Source organism: Augochlora pura, chromosome 4, assembly GCF_028453695.1.
Source record: "Augochlora pura isolate Apur16 chromosome 4, APUR_v2.2.1, whole genome shotgun sequence".
Classification (NCBI taxonomy): Eukaryota; Metazoa; Arthropoda; class Insecta; order Hymenoptera; family Halictidae; genus Augochlora; species Augochlora pura.
Window position 1 is genome coordinate 16,885,116 of NC_135775.1, and position 19,641 is coordinate 16,904,756.

Below are 19,641 nucleotides of genomic sequence, written 5' to 3' on the forward strand. Positions count from 1 at the left end.
AAAAGAAATAAAAGAGGATAGAGGCACTTGCTTCCGTTCAAAATAACATGGCAGTTTTTGCCGCGGCGGTAATTATGTAGGCGCAGTCGAAATTTTAAGTGACCTTTGAGCGAGAGATCGGGGTCCTTAGCCTTACATGACAACTTTGTAATAATTGCGTAATACATACATACGACTCGCATGAATGAATGTATTCATAAAGGCGACCCGACGCGGCACGCACGTTAGAGACACAGTGGACTGCAATCTCAATAAGAAAATATGTCTATTATGTTGTTACAATAACGATATCAATTCATTGACTGTCGTGGCACTGTGCGAGCCCATTGTCTTCAAACAACGGTTGAGCGTCCGTATTTGACAGGCGGTGTAAGTCGTTGTTTTTTCTTGTTGCCAGCAAACGGCGTCCCTTCTGCATCACGGTGGAACGTACTCTAGATCAGAGAACAGATATTGGTTATTAAAACGATTAACAGGACGTTCGATTATCGAAACATCGCTCGGCACTCGAATCTTTCTCGGACCTGTCTGATAAAGATAATAACAAAGATATTAACAACTATTGCCTCAACGAAATTCTTAGTGTTGATTGTGATGAAGAGATTGCGTGTTATTATGTAAAATAAAACATACCGCAACGATTGTGACACAGAGACTAAATAGCAAGTTCATTATTTATTTTTTTATTTTAATAGATTAAAAATAATCCATGGACATTATCAATATTGATAAGTGTCCAAGTTTCTACAGTGTTGTAAAAGGAGTAAGTGCTTTAGAGATGCTATTAAAAATGTGCAACAATGGAAATAAGTATAAATTTTTTACCTTTATCCTTGAAATATTTTTTAATGGTATCATATTTTTAATGGTATAACAACAAACTACCCGCGCATTTATATTTATATGAAACAATGAACAGTTATTGACAACGGAATTTTTATTGTATTTTTAATTGTTCAAATGTATGAATTATAATTCAAATTGCACGAATATGTTTATCCGGAACTGTAATATAACAGTTCGTAGTAACGATAATAAAAGCAGCATCGCCTCGGTTTCAATGAAACGTCTGAATCGCTGCGTGGTAGTTATCTCAAGGCACTTAAATATGAAACTAATTTACTTTTGGGCAAAGGGGTTACGACCCTCGCTCTTGTCGAGGGTCAATAAGTCGATGTTATTATTTCTGAGGATAATTGATTTCGTCGGCTCATCACGAATCGTACTTCCTGCGGACAAAGCTGATATATGATGTTTTAACTGGTGGAGTACGTCCTGGTAATTGAATTTAAAGAGCGGAAGCGAAGAAATCTGGTCCCCTTTCGTATTAACCTAATCAAGTTCAGTCGGCGGTACCGTTGCCCGTCGCGGTCACAATAGAGACATTAAATTGTCAGTACGGATTTATTAAACGCGGCGTTGTCACAGAGCCATTTTATCTTAGATTCCGCGGGTTATGGGCACCGCGATTCCCAAATTCTTCTCACATTCTTTTTACCGTATCCTAACGCATTAATCGACCGTGCAAACGACATTTATTTCGCGCAAACACCCGCAGTCTAGTTACAATCTAATAACACTGATTTAAAGTCCAATTTTTGTGATTAAGAAGAAATTGCGCAGTTATTGTATACGATTTCATTTACGATTATTCAAATGTGTTAACAACGGTAAATATTAAAATAACACTGGTTAAAAATCCGAATAAATGTTTCATCGCTATTTTCATTAATTGATATAAAAATATTATCTTATGTCTAATATTTGCGCTTGGCAGTATCTGTTGTGACGAATAAGGACAGGATAAAATAGGGAAAGAAGACAATTTTAAGGTAACAATTTTATTCGTTTATCGAAAAATAAGGAGACGTTGAGTTTCGTAATCTTTATTTATTTCTGTAAAAGCAGGTTCCGTAGATTAATCTGCCGAGATAAGTTACTCCTAACAGTTGTAGAACTATTGTAATCTGAAAACGCTCATAGTTTAGATTCTTCTATACGATATTGTATGGGTAATTTTAAACTGTGACATATTTTTAACAACTAATCCTCCGATTAATTAGATATAACCGCAAGTTATCGTTTCCTGAACGAAACCATCTTTACAATTAAATCGTACATACTTTTGTTCGTTATAATTAACATATCAACCTGTTTTAATTATTTTATTTCTTAAGTGCCAATAGCTTACAATGTCTTAACAATAATTCCGCATTTTTCATATCAATCAATAAAAATTTCGTGTACCCTACTGTTCTAATGTTCTGAGCATATCTTATTCGTGATCACGTGTAAATCATGATAAATACAATTTATTAGCATAATATTAAGTATAAAATATTCCAAATTGCTGGATTGATGCAAAAATAATGCCCGATTTTAAATGGCAGGAATGCCATAACATGGCTCGAACTTCATTTAAATAAAGGTTAGAAAGATTGATTCAACGTTAGAAAAGTTAATTCAACTTTAGAAAAATGATTTCAACGGTAGAAAAATGACTTAAAAATTACAGATAGCAGTATTAACGCATCGAAAGTATAAAAATTATTTGTGAAATTCAGAGAGCACAGAGAAAGGAAACGGAAAGAAGCGGAAGATTTCGGCCATTATTTTTTAACCAACCCGATAAGAACTTTCACGTAGTGTAATAAGCAACAATACACATTTGTTAAAAAGTTTTCGAAGAATATAGGGTGTCTCGGGACTGCTATAGCACCTGCAAAAGGACCACTCCCAAAGAAATTTTAAGGAACTTCTACTTGCAAAATGTTGCAAAAATGTTGGTTGCGCCTTCGTTAACAAGTTATCTACAATTGGTGTAACGGAAGTTCTGTGACACCCTTTATATCTTAAAGTACATATATAATATATAGACAGAATAATTATGCAAATAACACTTATACGTGCCGAACCAACGCGTTTATTAGTGTAGTATTGACAATTTCGCAAGGAGCATTAACCATAATTAACAGCCATCACATATTCGATATAGCATAATCCCGTACTTAGTCTGCAGGCGTGATATGATCGTTCTACTTTGTGACTATTATTGTTGAACCGTCCATTGCTCGGAAGATGGCACAAGATAAAAGTGTAGGACCGATTTCCACAAATCCACCTATGCTAACACATATTTGTCCGACAATTGTTTGCACCATCACTCACAAAATGCCGGCATTTCTTGACACTATCTGTAGAAATGATAAGGTCTATATAAAAACAACGTAACTTGTTAAAAGTCATATATTTTTCAGTGATGGTTATAATTATACCATTTTTGGTTAAAATTATCTCTGGCCAAATTAGAATTTAATTTATTTAGAATTGAATGAATAAGAATCAATTATTTTCTGTAATATACAAATAACGAATTTTTGTCATACGGTCGAATATGTGTTAACATACAGAAGTAAGGTACGCGTTTCCCTTATTGGCAGAAATGATGTCATTCCAGCAGCCCTAATTTTCAGGAAACAAGGGACTGGAGCCTGATCGATTGTAACTGAACAACGCCTTCCGACTCCTGTTACCGTCTCGCTCTTTCGTGGTCTCCTCGTAGCCTCCTCTATTTCGTTTTCGTTCCAGACTTCTGATTATTATTGGCTAAGTTACACGTTCAAGAGACGCGATTAGATGGAGGGGACGACCGATCCTCTTTGCTCCTTGCTTCGATTAGTCTATTGGCCTTATAAATGTGGGTTTCGGGAGGTCATAGACAAGTGGGGACTACTCCGCGATAAAAATAGTGCCATCTTTTCGGCAAGGGACAGTACATACATATATATGTATATACATATATATTTTTATTAGTTGACGACATTTAATTTCTCTTGAATTATCAGTCTGCTATATTAATTCTGTTCGCATATTTGATTTTCATTACCTTACTATTTTATATTTTGTGATTTCTTTTCCTTAATTATCTTACATCGATTTTTATGCTTCCTTTCTTGCCTATTTTTCCTGATTATAGATTTAATATAATTACTGAACTGGAGATCTCTACGCATTTATAGAATTTACCAAATTGTAAAACACTGTAAAATAAAATTGAATAGTAAACACTACATAATAAATTAATATTTTAATAAAATTAATATAATTAACATTCGAAAATAAAAATTGTCTAAGTTAACATGTTACAAGTTACACGACAACTTTCCTTTTTTAATAATTGCAGTAAATTGAATTCTTTTATTGCTTTCATAGTTCTGCTTTTGTTCCATTTGTATTACGTATAATGCATAAAATATGCGGTATATTAATGATGCTCCTGATTTGTTTATTATAAGTAGACTATCAGTTTTATGAATCTACAACAAAATCGAGAAGGTTTTACCTGAAGTAGTAAGATAAATTAAATAATTTACGACAATTACTGTGCTGTTTCATACTACCGCAAATGATTAAAAAAGAAAAGATATTACCTGCAACAGAAGCAAAACATTTTTATTTCAAATAAACGAACTGAGAATTAGCAAAAAGATACGCAGTTCAGTAGCTATCATTAACTTTGCCATAATCGGAAAGGACTCATGGCAGAGATGCATATTATTGTTAAGGCAGATATTTGTTTCGCGATGAACTGCAACATTCACTGCCATCGTGCAAGAAATCATGATAGTTTTGTCTTGAAAATGACCAGTCACATCGCCGTGTCAGCAAATGGCTAGAGTTTTAGTGTCACCTGAACGTATAGTTACCTGTTAAAAAAAACTAGTAATACGGTAGCACTTAAACGTCGCATTTGTTTTACAAATTTCCATATTAACTACGACAATATTAATAAATAGGAATGCACGTACGAAAGCGTTTGTTACACGTGCACAGATCGGTTCAATATAATCTATTTTTGATATTTTTCAGGTTTAGAAGCTAGTAAAAGTAGAATATTAATATCGCAACGTGAATATAGGTATTGTAGCACTTTCGTCGCTAGGAATAGTCGACATTATGATCATAATCGCAGTGTCGATGATTCAATTTCCGCCGACTACACTGCTATTTCGTTAAAATACGTATTTAGAACGAATTATTTATGCCAAAGTTTGGGCGATTCATCTACATAATATGAACACGTATCAAGAACATTTATACCTTGTTCTTTATAATTCGTTTTATTGTTAGTCGAATTGAAATGCTTTGACAAAGATCACATTACAAGGTATCAGAACTTCCATCGATCCAGGAATTAAGAGTCAAATACTTATACTGAGGCATTCAAATATGTATTGGTTAAATCCTCGCAAGCATTACCCGAAGAGAAAATTAGAAATATTTGCTAATTCACTTTTCTTCGCTTTCTTTTTTATCGTTCGCTTTTCTCTAATCTAAATTAGAGAAGTAGTGCAGCTGTTGCGACGCTATGAATATTTTCGCAGCGGCGCGAACGAGCTGCAAAGCGTTAATAAAAGTTCACTTTCAGCATAATTTGTTGTTAACACTGTGTAGTATTTTTTATTGATCTGTTGATATCTATTTTATGTCAAGATTAAAAATATTTTTTACCAATCAACTGATATCTATCTAATGTCATAGCATTGTGTGTTACAATCTAAATCGTGTACTCTTTCTGTAAGTAAACTTCAGCTCGTGTTTTCTCGCTTTGCAACTAATTAATTATTATCTATAACGATTATACAAGAAAAGTTATTGCAAAGTAAAATTATTGTAAAAACAATCATTCTGTCTTGTATTTTCCGTAAGTACACTCAAGATACGTAATTGGTCAAATGCAAAGCAAACGTTACTCGTTAATAATAATTATAATAACGATGATGATAATTCAGTATTGGTCTTCCGTAATTATGGTGCGGATTTGTTTTTGTGACAGCAATGAATGAATCAAATGAGAAGTAGCAAAATCATTTAAGTAATTTAAAAATATCATTGTATCACTGTCAATTCATTAAAGTCAGTAATATAAGTAACAAGTTCTTGCATCTTGCAATTAATGGATGCAACATTTCTTTAGCATAAAGATTCGTAGTTTATGATAATAACAATTTCCACCGTGTTTCGTATAATTACATACATGTGTATATATTGCATACATACATGTGTGTATTATTAATAAACGGAAGTGTAAAACTAGGTCAAGCAAATACTATGTACAAAGTTTATCTTACCTATTTGAATTCTAATATTTGGACATTTCAAAAAATAGTTTACGGCTTTGGTTAGAACTCGCGATAAATGATGCTTCCACACAAGTCATATGCAACTGATGTTATTTCTCTCGATATTCTCGGTAAACTAATGATAGAGCAATATCATTGTAATATTAAATGTTGGATTACTCAAGGAAAAGGAGAAAAGCTTTTTTTTTAAACAATTGATATATGTTACCGAAAAGTAAACGAAATCTAGCTTTTGAAGATATAATTTAAACAATCAATTTACGCAGGTAAAGAATCTAACACTTCATGCGATATGATGCTTTTATTTATTTTTATTTTATAATTTTATTTTATAATTTTATTTTATAATTTTATATTGTAATTTTATTTTATAATTTTATTTTGTAATTTTATTTTATAATTTTATTTTGTAATTTTATTTTATGACTTTATTTTCACAATTTTATATTATGATTTTATTTTGTAATTTCATTTTATTATTTCACTTATATTTTTACGTTATTTTTAAGATACTCCTTTCAGACACGTTAGTTACTCTGTAGACCTTAGCCAAACATGCGAAAGCGAAATTGTTAGTCGGAAACTAGATAGTCAAATAACATTTACAGTCCGGGTCCAAAAGAACCCGAGCACCGCCGCCCGATTATTAATCAAATTAGAACTCGACTGAATCTAATCACAACTAGACTGCAGATTTTTATGCAAAATAAGAATTGTGTGTATCAATTACAAGAAACAGAAGATAAACATAGAATGCGGTCTTCTTGATTACAATATTAATCAAAAATTTAATAATTTTAATTATACATTGATGCTTTTCAATTCATTCAATGTTTTTATTATTTTCAATAGCGACTATTCAATTGTGCTATGAACTCATAAAACTCGCAGTCTAGTCATGAAACCCGCTTACGTTAAGTTTACCTGTCCGATTCCAATATCACCGTCTAACTTCTTGACAGATCACCGTCAAGTGATTGTCAAGTGATACTTTTTCCTGCAAAGTTGCCTGAGCCTTTCGATGCCTTTGGATCGATCGGCGCCGTGCTTATGCTCCCAAGCGTCCAGTAGCATATTATAATACCTGACCTCGTCGAAGAACTCGAGATACGTGTGCGTATGGCACGTGGGGAAGATGGTCTCGAAGCGACCGGTCCGCGCGATTTCGTCCTCGTGTCTTATCAGCACTCTGACGTCGCCGGGCGTGAGCTGCTTTAGGATCGACTTCAAGTACTCTTTTCTTTTGCTCGTCTTCGCGAAAGCGTACTGTTTCTTTCTGTCCGTCCACGTCAACGTGCTGGAATACAGCTGCTGGTTGTAGCAGACGGTCTCCTCCTTGTAGCTGGTCCGCAAGATCTTGAGCTCCTTGCCGGTCAGCACGTTCGGCACGTGGAATCCGACCAGGTTCAGGTAATCCTTAGTCAACTGGCACTTGACGATTCTGCACAACGGCGTGTCGGGCTTCATGGACGGGAAAGTGTTGACTTCGAGAAGCCACGGATGATATTTCTGGTCCAGAAGGACGTCGAACCCGAACAGCTGATAATAGTTGTACGTGGACGTCGAGTTCTTCTTCCAGGCGTTCACCAGGAACGGTTCGGTAGAGATGACAGTCTTTACGGCGATGTCCTTGATCTTCGTCCAGATATCGATCGGATTCGCATCCTCCACGGTCGACAGATAATTCCAGAGGCAACTCAAAGACCACATGTTACCCTTGCATTCTGTCGGGTCGTCGTTGGCCACGAAATTCGGGCTGTACTTGTTCACGCTGGTGTTCGTCAGGTGCATGAACTTGTTGGACAAGGTGCTCGCGTGGTTCACGTATTTGACGGTCGCGAGCCTAACCAAGCCGTCGTTGTAGACGTAGATTCTGAGAGGATCGACGCTGGTCAGCAGAACATACACCCTTATGTCGAACTTGATGCCGTCGATCAGCCGTGGCTCGGTGATGTAGCGCTGCGCGACCAGCAACCGATCATTCGGCACGTCCTGCACACGAGACACCAGCTTGATGCCGGTTCCCGCGCAGGAGCACGGCGGCTTCAGGATCCATATGCCGGCGTGCTTCCTCGCGTATCTCTGGAAGCCGGTTTTCTCGTCGGGCAGGACGAACGTCAACGGCATGAAGTTGAAACCCTCGTTCCCGTGCTTCTTCCTCATCCTCTGGAAATTCTTCCAGAGCAGTATCTTGTTGCCGAACTGCACGCTGCTCGGGAATAGGTTCACTTTGGAGAACAACTGCGTGCGCTGCAGCTGGGAAGACAGCACCTGGTTGCTGCACCAGGTCCCGCACCAGTTCGACGCGCGCTTCGTCGTCGTCCGGAAACCCGACTTCGCGATCGTCGAGGATATCACCTGCGGGAAATGACGATTTGCTTGCCACCAGAGCAAGTGTCTCGTAATCAACGGCGGTAACTGGTCGGTGCTCGCGTTGTCGCGAAAGATAATGAACGGCGGCACGTGAGCGAACAGGCTCCTCCGCATCGGTAGCTTTTTTGGTTGGTTCCTGTTCGAAGTTCTCGACGATGTTCGACGGGGTGCCACCCACAGCTTCGGCAGAGTTGCTATCAATTGTTCCGTGATCTCGGTGTACGCGTAGATTTCGTCGTCCTCGAGGGAATCGTTCGTCGTGAGTTTACCGAAAGTAGTACACGTTCCATTTTCGCGAGACTGAATTATCATGTTCGTTGGTTGTTTATTGGGTGCTTGCGGTGCCGGCTTGATCGGTGGTTGATTTGTAATGGGTTAACGGGGAATTTGAAGGGTTTGGCCGAAAAATAGTGGTAGGTTAACTGTTGACAGGTTGGAGGTTTGAAAGTTGGTTGACATGTGCGGTTCATCTTGAGGCGTGTACTCGGAAGTTGTTCAGTTTACTTTCGATGTTACAATTATCAATTAATATAGCTTTTTTAATCCGGTGTTTTAACTCTCGGACGACGGGCCGCTTGTGCGAATATGTCATTGACGATGTTTATGTCTAGATTTTATGCATTTAGAGAACAATGGATCGATGCAATTTGAAACGGTAAAGAAATTAACAAGACTTAAGTACATTGACATACGATTTCGTCTTATCGAAATCGTTACAGATAGTGTGATATTTCTGTGTGATTTCTGGTGCTATCAAATTCGTGGGGCAAAGAATTTGTTTGAAATGATCTCAGGTATCCCCCATTTCCGGATTGTTAAACATTTCTGGGACATTCCGTATACTGTCAGAAACTAATAATCACAAGGAAGTCTAATTTTTATCAATTCGCATGTTTGTCTTCCAAATTCACACCATTTTAATACATATTTTTGAAGACGTTTTAGCAGATCTATTAATTCTTTTGCCTGTTATAATCTAATAACAATTTAATACATTTAAATACCGAAAGTTGAGAAACTCTAGGTAACGATTCAAACAGATTGGGTCAATTTGACACGGCAACTGCAGCACAAAGGTTAAATATAACGCCTTGTAGGTTAATATAAAACAGAGTCTCGTGCGAGTCTTCTAATTTAATTTATACTCTTGAAGCTGTGAACGTATTTTTAAAAATTGTAGATTAGCCATACAAATTAACGAAGGATCTTTATGCATTCATGACATATGGTTCTTTAGGAAAAATCTTTAAGAGCGTACAACACCTGGTCGAATTCGATAAACATTCATACCTTAAAAGGAGTTTTCGAATTCGAGTACGTCGACCCTATATTGAAAATTATTGTTTCTGAAAGGGAGATGTCTTAGACTATGTTCAAAAATCTACTTTGTCAAATACCTGAACTGCAACTAAACATTTCCTTTAATGAGAGTGTTTCTTTTTAATCCCAATAATTACAGTTTAATTTCTTAAAAATTTGGTTCTATGCAACACGTTAATTCGAAGTTTAAGGAATATGTTTATTGACATTGCAGCTATTGAATATTTATTTAACTATATTAACTATAACTGTTGTAACCTTAATTCCTATAAAAAAATCTGTAAAGTAGCATACGATTTTTCAATGAGTATACTCATAGAATTTTCATAAGTTATCAATGTTAAATTCTTATAATATTTGAATGTTGAATTTTTCCAGCTGGAAAATCAGATATTCTTAAATTCTTAAAAAATTGAACGTTAATTTGAGAAAGATCAGTGTCCGTTATAGTAGATTTAATAATTTTTTATTATTTTATTCCAATTGTTCCTTCGAATATTAAAGTTTTAAAGTATTGTTAAATTTATGTATATTTATAAACCTAGATGGTGGTGCAGTCCCTTTGAATCAAAGTTCTCCAAGTTGAGAGACCGAGTTAAACAGTACATGAAAGATAACATGTTGGTTAAGAAACGTTTATTAATTAATCTTTAATTTTCTTTTGTTATCAGTTACTTTCTGTAAATGTAACATTTTAGAAGTCGGTGCAGATCGCAAAAAGAAAAAACAGTAAGAGATAAGTATAAGCACATTTGTGAAAATTTATTGAATCAACAAATAATCGCCGTGTATCGTGATTATTTAAAAATACACGAGTATACATTTATGTATCACAATTTCGAAAAACAAAAAAAAATTTCGTTCAACGTGGAATGCAAGTAATTGTGTCCGTATAATTAACATTATTTACGTGAAAGCTCCTTAAACCTTAATATAATAATTGTAGTTTCTGTAATTTCTAAGTATTACTTAACAGTAACAGTAAAAGTTATTGCTCTTTGCGAGAACGATACTTATATATGGCAATTTCATTATACCTAATTCAGATTCGACGGTATCCAAGATTTAATTCGGAAAGAAATGTTCTCCTATCTACTAAATTTTTATCAAAAAAAAAAAAATAAAAATCATACAAACCTGGTGTATGCTCTATGCGCCGTTTATACATAGTCTTGCGTAGAATGAAATGTCTTTGTCTACGACGACCCGAGGGTCCAACGAAAAAAAAAAAAAAAAAAAAAAAAAAAAACAAAAAATCTGTCGACGCATCGTTTCATTGTAAAATGATTTATTAGTATAGAGTTTTTAATACATCAAAATAAATTTGCACAACCGTGGAAAAAGGCACATGATGCGGTCGTATCGTAACATGGTACGTCGGTACTATTATAGTAACTCGCATTATAACAAGACGTTGTATAGCTTATATAAAAAAAAAAAAGAAAGAAAAAGGATTTACAGTTTTTCAGCCGGTGAACGTGGAAGACGTCAACGGCAGGAATCGATGCCCCTAATTCAAAGTGACGATCACACTTGTTGCGCCAAATGATACTTCGTTTCGCAAAGTTTCTGTAATCTCGTTATCCCTTTCTCGCGGTTATCGCCGTACTTGGACTCCCACGCGTCGAACAGCATATTGTAATACCTCGGAACATCAAAATACTGCAGGTACTCGTGGCTGTCGACGGTCGGGAATATTTTCTCGAACTTGTCTATCTGCGTTAGCTCGTCCTCGTAAGCGATCAGATGCCTGACATCGTCCGGCGTGAGAATGTCTATGATATCGTCGACGTAGTCGTCCCTGTTCCTCAAGTTCGCGTACATCGATTGCTTGGTTCTCTCCTGAAAACTGATGGTGGGCCTGTGCAGCCGAAAGTCCTGGCACACAACGTCGAACTGGTATTTCTGCGCGATCTTCTCGACGTCCTCCGGCGACAGGTTGTTCGGCAGATGATAACCGACAATGTTGAACACGTTCTTGATCAGCGGCCCCTTGACAGCCATATCCAGCGGCGACGACGATTGCAGGGATGGCGAGATGTTCACTTCCAGGAGCCAAGGCGTCAGGTTTTCGTCGAGGAGTATATCGAATCCGAACAGCTCGTAGCAACAGTATCTGGAGGTTGTGTTGGTCCTGGTTAGAGTGGTGATGGGCGACTCGACGGATATCATCGTCTTGACCACGATGTCTTTCATCGATTCCCACAGCTTCGAGACGTTCACGTGCTCCTTCTCGAGATAAGACCATAGCGTCCTGAGCGTCCACTTGTGTCCGGAACAGGAGTCGACGCAGTCGTTGCTGGTATAGGTAGCGCTGGTCTTATTGATACTGTAATTGGTCAAGTGCATAAAGCGGTCGCTGAGGTAGTTTATGTCGTCGTTATACTTGACCGAGGCGAATCGCACCAGGCCGTCCGGATAGAGGTATATCCTCAACGGATTGAAGCTGGTCACGAGAACGTAGAGGCGCAGATCGAACTTCGCGCCGCTGATCAGTTTTGGTCTGGACAAATACTGTTGCACGACCACAGCCCGTTTCTTTGGTATCTGGGACCAGCGGTGCACCACCTTGATCCCGGTGCCTCTGGCGGAGGCCGGCGGCTTCACGATCCACTTCTCTTTCTGGCTCCCGAGCTTCTTCCAGACTTGCCGGAAGCAGTTGAGGTCCTGAGGTAGTACGAAGGTCCTTGGAACGAAACCGAACTCTCTGATCCCGTGCTTCATCATCATCCAGCTGAGGTTCCGCCACAGACGGTCCTTACGGCCGATCTGGAACGTGCCCGGGAAGTGGTTGATCTTCTGCGATTCCTTCAGCGTCTTGAAGCAGACCGACTTCATGTGCTTGCCCCACGTGCCGCACCATTTCTGCGACTTCTTGGTCAGTCGAAAACCTGAGTTCACCAAGGTACGACGTACGATTAATGGTGTGATCGTGCTCAGACGCCACCTCAGGTGTCTCGTTACTTCGTACGGCGCTGTTGGTCCCTTATAGTCGAACGACTGGAATTGGATGAACGGCGGCACGTGCGGGAATAGGCTCCTCCTGAACGGGTTCTTGTCGCAGTTGGCAGCGGTCAGCTGGTCGATCGTTAGGTGAGCTCGGTCGATCTCGATGTATGGCAGTATGTCCTCCACTTCGTCCTCGTACTGGGCATCGACGTCACCTCCGTCGATGCTATTACCGATGCTCGCGATCTCGTGGTGGTTGTAGGCGATTACGTCCATTCCGATCAATCTGTAACATCTACCGTAACATGCATGTCACTCTTATTGTATCTGTGCAACGAGCGGGTCCGACGCGACGTTTATTTACGGTGGCTTCCTCACTTTTGTCAACCCCCGTTCAACCTATAAACGTCACTTACGGCTCCGCAGCCACAAGATATCGATAATCGTACGACAGGCGACAACTTCTGCTGGACTTTCGGATTATCGTTAATCCTCAAACACGAATGTCACGATCTTCTCAGACGTGATTCAGAATTACATAACCCTTCCATGGTGTTCCAGGGACTATGCGACCGAAACCGAGTGTCAAGATTATACAGATTTTGCACTCAGAAGTAATATTTCGTGGATCATATTCACCCTTTTTCAAACTCAAAACTTCACCCTTTCGAAACCTAAACGAGAACCCTTCTGCAAATCGAATTAACCATTTCACGTAACGATAGTACAAATTTGATTAGAAGCAATTAATTATCATTTTATTTACAAAATGTCATTTGGCTTTTAAATTTCATATGTATTTTATTACAAAAAGTGACAAATTAGCGAATCTAATTCGCAAAAAGGTGGGTAAGATGCGTAAACAGTTCGTTTCGAGAGCAAAACCTGTAATATCGTTTTCATCGATTACTCAATTAACAGATTTTTACTTTCACCCGTACATTTACATGACGAGTTATATTCTTACATATAATAACCTTAAAAACGTCCTATTACAGCGCAGTTTTTAACCCGAACACCATTAGTTTAATTTGTCACGAACACCGTAGAAGGGTTAACGTACTCTTCTTAACATTAAACCTACCGCGTCGTCGGTCACTTCTTTTACGATCAACTCAGTTTCTAAATTCAAGATTACAATCTACTACCCCTGGCAGAAATATTTAATCGACACTAAACCTACGGAAGGGATCAAGACGACCAACTTCACATTCTGTATTTTAAAGTCGCTGAAATTATAAAGACCCTTTCATACGAAATGATCGAATAAACTACTCGATCTCCGTTGTAACAAAAATTGTGTAAAGTCTAAAAATAAACGCAGTCCCGTAATTGATTATTACGAGAACTGTTGAACGAAACTGTTCATCGAAATTGACTCGTATTCGTGGCAGATCGAACTCGATCCCATGTCTCTACTGGCGGATCAAGTTTTCTAGAAGCGTAAAGGAATTCCCCCGGTACGAAAAGCGAACAATCCGAGGCATTATGGTGTGCCGTATAATTTGCCTGAACAGAACTGTGTTGCACGCGATTTTAATAAGAGAACGCGGACGGCGCGCAGTTGCCTACGAAAAATCTCGTTTGTTTTTATCGCTATTATAAGACGTACAAAGTCGTATGCGGGTCGTAATAAATGGTCCACTTTCAGGCATGTAGACAGACGTCGTTACAATTTCCTTTGAACCGATGGCAGCTTGTAAGAACGGTCACCGACGCGTCGCCGTCGCCGCCGTCGTCGTCGTCGTCGTCGTCGGCCGCGTTTTAACGCTGCCGATTAATAAGCTATATTCAGACGAGAAAGTTTATCTCTCCCGTGGATCGCGCCCGGCCAAATCGTTTATAACATTTTAATATTTCCAAGGCTTTCACGCACCGCTTCGCCGGCCGGTGCACGGCCAATTTTTCCCCCCGCGAAATCTTTCCATACGTACCTATTCAAATTATATAAACAGCAGCTGTCAGCATTCTATGGACGGAATTATAAATATCTGCAACAAAAAAAAAACAGAACGTCATCCTGTATTATTCAATCGATCGAACGCGCCGCTCTCTATTTGGAAACAAAAACTCGATTAATGCAAATGGGCCCATTCATCAGACAATTAAGCGTTGCAATTAAAAACGATGATTTTGAATAATTTTTCGTAACTGTACGCGAGTACGCGCGACGAGATCGTGCCGTTGTTTATTGCAGGCGATCGGGTAGCGATTTTTCCTCGGATTAATGGAATTTTTCGATTTGCAGTTAACAGAGGACGTTTTTGGAATTGCAGGTGAAATTCTGCTCAACTTCTTCGTGCCATCATAATCGGAGCAAATATTATCATTCTCACGACTTTATCACTGTTTTTATAGCATTCTGCAAAATTCAATTAGTCCTTTATCGAGCTGTACGCGTCGATATAAATTAAGTCTTTTTAATTCCTCTCGCAAATGATTTTGCAGCCGGGCGTTTAAGCGTTTTAATTGGGCCACGGATTTTTATGCAAAATAAAAAATTATCCATACTAATTATAAGAAAGTTAAGTACGATAAAAAAAATATCTTAATAACGAGTTGCACGCGTTAGAAAGAGATTCTTGAATTTTTCGAATCTTTTCACGGTTTTGTATTTAACCTAGTTATGTCGTTAACCTAATTATTTCGTTAAATTTGAGTCTGTCAAATCGATATTGAAAATTGCTGCCTCTAGAAGGGAGATGTTTCAACTAACTTCGTGTCACTAACACAATTTTCCTAATATATCGATTAGGACTGTGTTCAAAAATCTACTTGGCCAAATAGGTTAATTAAAATTGATCATTTATTTTTATAAAGGGCTTTCTTTTTAGTTTCAAAAATTCCAGACTAACATTGAAAATTTCGTTCCATGTAGTACGTTAATTCGAAAAAAGGAACATGTGTTTTAACATTGCATCTGATAAATCTTAAAGACTATCCATTTATTTAACCATAAGTGTTATAACCGTATTTATAATAAAACAATCAATATAATAATAACTTAGGTGGTGGTGTTACTTTCTTAGAATAAAAGTGTTCAAACACACTTAATACAATCAATTAAATAGTACATAAAAGATAAAATGTTCGTTAACAAATGCTTATCAATTACCTTTGTATTTAACTTAGTTATTTTAATAAAATAAATAGGTAAATCAGCAGTTCAGTTACAATTTATATAAAAGATGTCGCTGCAACATAATTGCTATTTTAATTTAAATATTGTTGAGTAGATATATATAATATTCTATGCGATCGAAAATTTGTTTTCATTGTGCATAATTGCAACGGGTAAAAAGGAAAGTATCAAAACAATGAATTGTATTGAGTTACACGACTCAACCCCTACATTATTATTTACCACCAGGCTGCAGAATCTCTATGCAAAATAAATTAATTAAATTGTAGAAAGCTGAAACGAATAAAAATGTATCTCCATATTTAATCATTTTAATAAACTGAAAATAAGATAACAGTATTATGATATTTTTCTTGTCATTTTCACCCTAAATACATAGAGTCTACTTATCACTGAATCACATTTAACATTCATTTCATCCGCGACAAACTGCAACAAACTTTTGTCCGATGCTACGATTTATTATTCTTTGAATTACAATTATTAAATTATTAATAATAAGCACCTAGGCATGTTTAGGTATATTAGACATTCAATTTTTTGTCACCAATATTTAAACATTAAAGTCGTAGTAAATACGTAATAAAGTTTCTTGTTCTTCCAAGAAACTGTTCCATCGAAAAAATGCTGATATAAATGAAAATGTTATGACAGAGGGTTAATATAGTCACCGTATCGTCGCTGCAAATATTTCGAGCACAATTGTTAACGGAACGCGCTCGTTCTCATCGCGAGTTTAACAAATCAGGAAGCTAATTAAAGACGCAGGAAATAGTACTTCGAACTCTGAAAATATCGTCGACGGAGGATTTATGATGGAGCGATTTCCGATGAGAATAATCGGAGGCGAAGCGCGTATCTGGACGGGCTCGATTTCAAGTTATAAGGAAGCCCCGGCATTGAGACGGATAACGCGTAAACCGGTCAATTAAAATATCTCCTGCGCTTTAATGGTTTTCAGTGCGGTCGATATATGCGTGCGATACTCACGCCGATTCTCATTATCGATCGATCAAAAGCGGGCCCCGTAATAAAAGAGCGGGCCGCTCGCCGCGGCGACTTCTGTGCCACGCATCGACATGCTTCTTACATAAAACTGGAGAAACGTTCCGCTGGATATTCCCGGGGAAATTTCAGAAAAAAGTGTGACGACTTTTTAACTGAATAGCCCGGCCGTTTAATGGCCAATGAATCAAGGCATCGGCGATCGCTTGTAAATTCGACACGATTAAAAACAGTTGACCGCGCTCTTTATCCGGTGCCGAGGAAAACATCTGGCGTCATTTAAATAAAATTGTCAATCTGGACGCGGGGCGATCATTATTCATCCGGATTAATTGAATCTGCGATCGTTCGGTTTTTGAAAAATGACTCGCTGCTCTACATTCGTTCCGCGATCACGCTTGTGTGTCGCAGAATACTGTCGAAGACGGTTCTTGTCTAAGTTATCTTTTAATAACATTAAATGGTATTTATCTGGTGAAAAATATATATTATTTTGTGCTACAAAAATATATAACTTTCTCTAAATAAATAAGGAAATATTACGTTGAAACGAGATCTTTTTCATGATAAAAATAGTGGAGTATTATACGTAAATATTTCGTAAATGTTATGTAAAGTGGTTGATAAAATACTGTTACAATTAAATATTCATTTAAAAAATTGTTGAGATGAAAAATGGTTTGTTACTTGGAAGTCTAAATGAAGGACAAAAATAATTACGCATTATTTGCATAGTTCCAAACGAATTATTTAAACTAAAATTTATTTCTTACTTATAAATAAAATTGTTTTATCCCGAAGAAAATGAAATAGTACAATTAAACGAATAAAGATCGTTAAGCTTGTCTTTTTTTTATCGTGAAACTATACAATCTGCCAGGATAATAACATTATCGTGAAATCATTAACCTGTTAACTTGACTCTAAATTATCTTCACGATAATCTTAACAATTATCTCAACGATCAATTTGGTTTTCTAAACAATGCGCATGTTAGTAAACAATAACGTTCCTTCTTTCTCGGAATGAGGAAAACTAATAATCCGACGGACTCATTCAGTAGATTATGTACGATGCCTTCGTCACGAGTCGGACTCGATGACACAGTGGAAGGAGACTAATTAACATGTGGAGATAAATCACGATATGTTAATTTTTCATACTCATTTAGAAAAAACTCGAGCCGCGGGAGGTTAATAGTTTAACGCTCGTCTTCATTAAACGCGCCCGTCTCTTTGTCGCGTCTCACGCACACGAGACGCAAGTAAACAGCCGTTTATCGTGGTGCATGTCGCATGCCGCATTTTTCCGTTCAATGCATAATACATTGACCGACAACATGAACGTTTTATAAGTTGCGTGCCGTCGGCGTAAACGGACCACACGCAACGGATCGCACTGAGAAGCAAAATGCGAAATAAGGCGAAAGAAAGAGGAACTTCCTCGTGGATTGCGTTTTGATTCAACAATGTTATTCATGTACAATTTATACATAAATACAGTAGCAAGGAATAATGTCACGTGCGACTATCCGTTCTTTCCGAAAAAGATACGAATGTAACGGGTTATTAATATACAATGGGTTAATTCTAGAATTATTCTTTACAATTCTAGTTGTATTGAGATTATTCCTTATTATAAACTATTTTCCTAAATGAATTTATATATTATAAATATTTTCCTAAATAGATGTATACACAGTAGTTGCTATAGATATTATTATAATTACTCCAATTATTTGATTGTTGCTACCATTACTATTATTATTATATATACCTCATCAAATGTGAATATATACATAATTATAAAAAAAGTGATTCACCATTTACATGAATTACATGAATTAAACGAATATTACGGAAGTGTAAATTTTTGGGTTATTAATTCGTTTAATTCATATAAATAGCGAATTTTTATAATAATAATAATAATAGTAATAATAATAAAATAATTAGAATAATTATTATAATAATATTTATTGCAACCGCTGTTCTTGGTCACGTATTACCCTGAGGACAAATATCATTTGGAGGGGCTACAGTTATCACGAATTTACTATCTGCTTTACCCCATATTGCTCTGATATTAGCAAATTGAATTTAAGGAGGATTTTCTATTAATAATACAAAGATTAATAACACAAAGATTAATAATACAAAGATGTGCGTACGTAGGAAAGTCATTTAAGTTGCGTTTTATACGAATATTCCAGGGCACGAAGCAATATGTCGACGGGTTTTAAATATCACTTTATGCTAACTAAAAATAACAAATTTTTAATATTTCAACACACTATTTAGCTTCGCACTGTTTGGATTTACAGAGCAATAATACGGACTGTTAAACTAAAATAATGGACAGATACCAGTGTTGAATATATTAAAGAGGGTACCGTCACAGTGTTTAGAGCAATAGATGATTGAAATAGTCAAGATCATGTTGTTACAAATGAAAATGTTTGTTTGAAGTTAGCAAAATACTGAGAAATTAAAATTGATACAAAATTTAAATAATCAAATATATTATATACAGGGATTTACATATTATATACAAGGATTATACACTTTCCAAAAATAGATTGCGTTTCTGTATTCAGCTATGATTAATTCAACTTTCATTTCATTGATCTCACCTCGAAATTTTTAGTTAATAGAATGCATGTGCAATTTTACTCTTATCAAGTAATCTATAAGAATAAAATCTGTATGA

At 36.8% G+C, this 19,641-nt stretch overlaps 2 protein-coding genes across 4 annotated transcripts in view; both read right to left on the bottom strand.

Annotated features, from left to right (window-relative positions):
- Window positions 1-6,550: 6,550 nt before the first annotated feature.
- Window positions 6,551-8,852, bottom strand: LOC144468839 (tubulin monoglutamylase TTLL4). Its single transcript, XM_078178601.1, has one exon. The coding sequence runs from the start codon at window positions 8,826-8,828 to the stop codon at window positions 7,113-7,115; it is 1,716 nt and encodes a 571-aa protein (XP_078034727.1). The 5' UTR covers window positions 8,829-8,852; the 3' UTR covers window positions 6,551-7,112.
- Window positions 8,853-10,579: 1,727 nt separating this feature from the next.
- LOC144469139 (tubulin monoglutamylase TTLL4) overlaps window positions 10,580-19,641 on the bottom strand; it is a 157,995-nt gene continuing 148,933 nt past the window's right edge. For 2 of the 3 annotated variants that reach the window (XM_078179084.1, XM_078179085.1), the window contains 2 exons: window positions 14,720-14,776; window positions 10,580-13,080 (listed from right to left, as the gene is read on the bottom strand). In XM_078179084.1, the coding sequence (XP_078035210.1) occupies window positions 11,364-13,061 (1,698 nt within the window). In that variant the 5' untranslated portion in view covers window positions 13,062-13,080; window positions 14,720-14,776 and the 3' untranslated portion in view covers window positions 10,580-11,363. The remainder of the gene's footprint in view (window positions 13,081-14,719; window positions 14,777-19,641) is intronic. The other variant, XM_078179086.1, reaches the window with a different exon arrangement.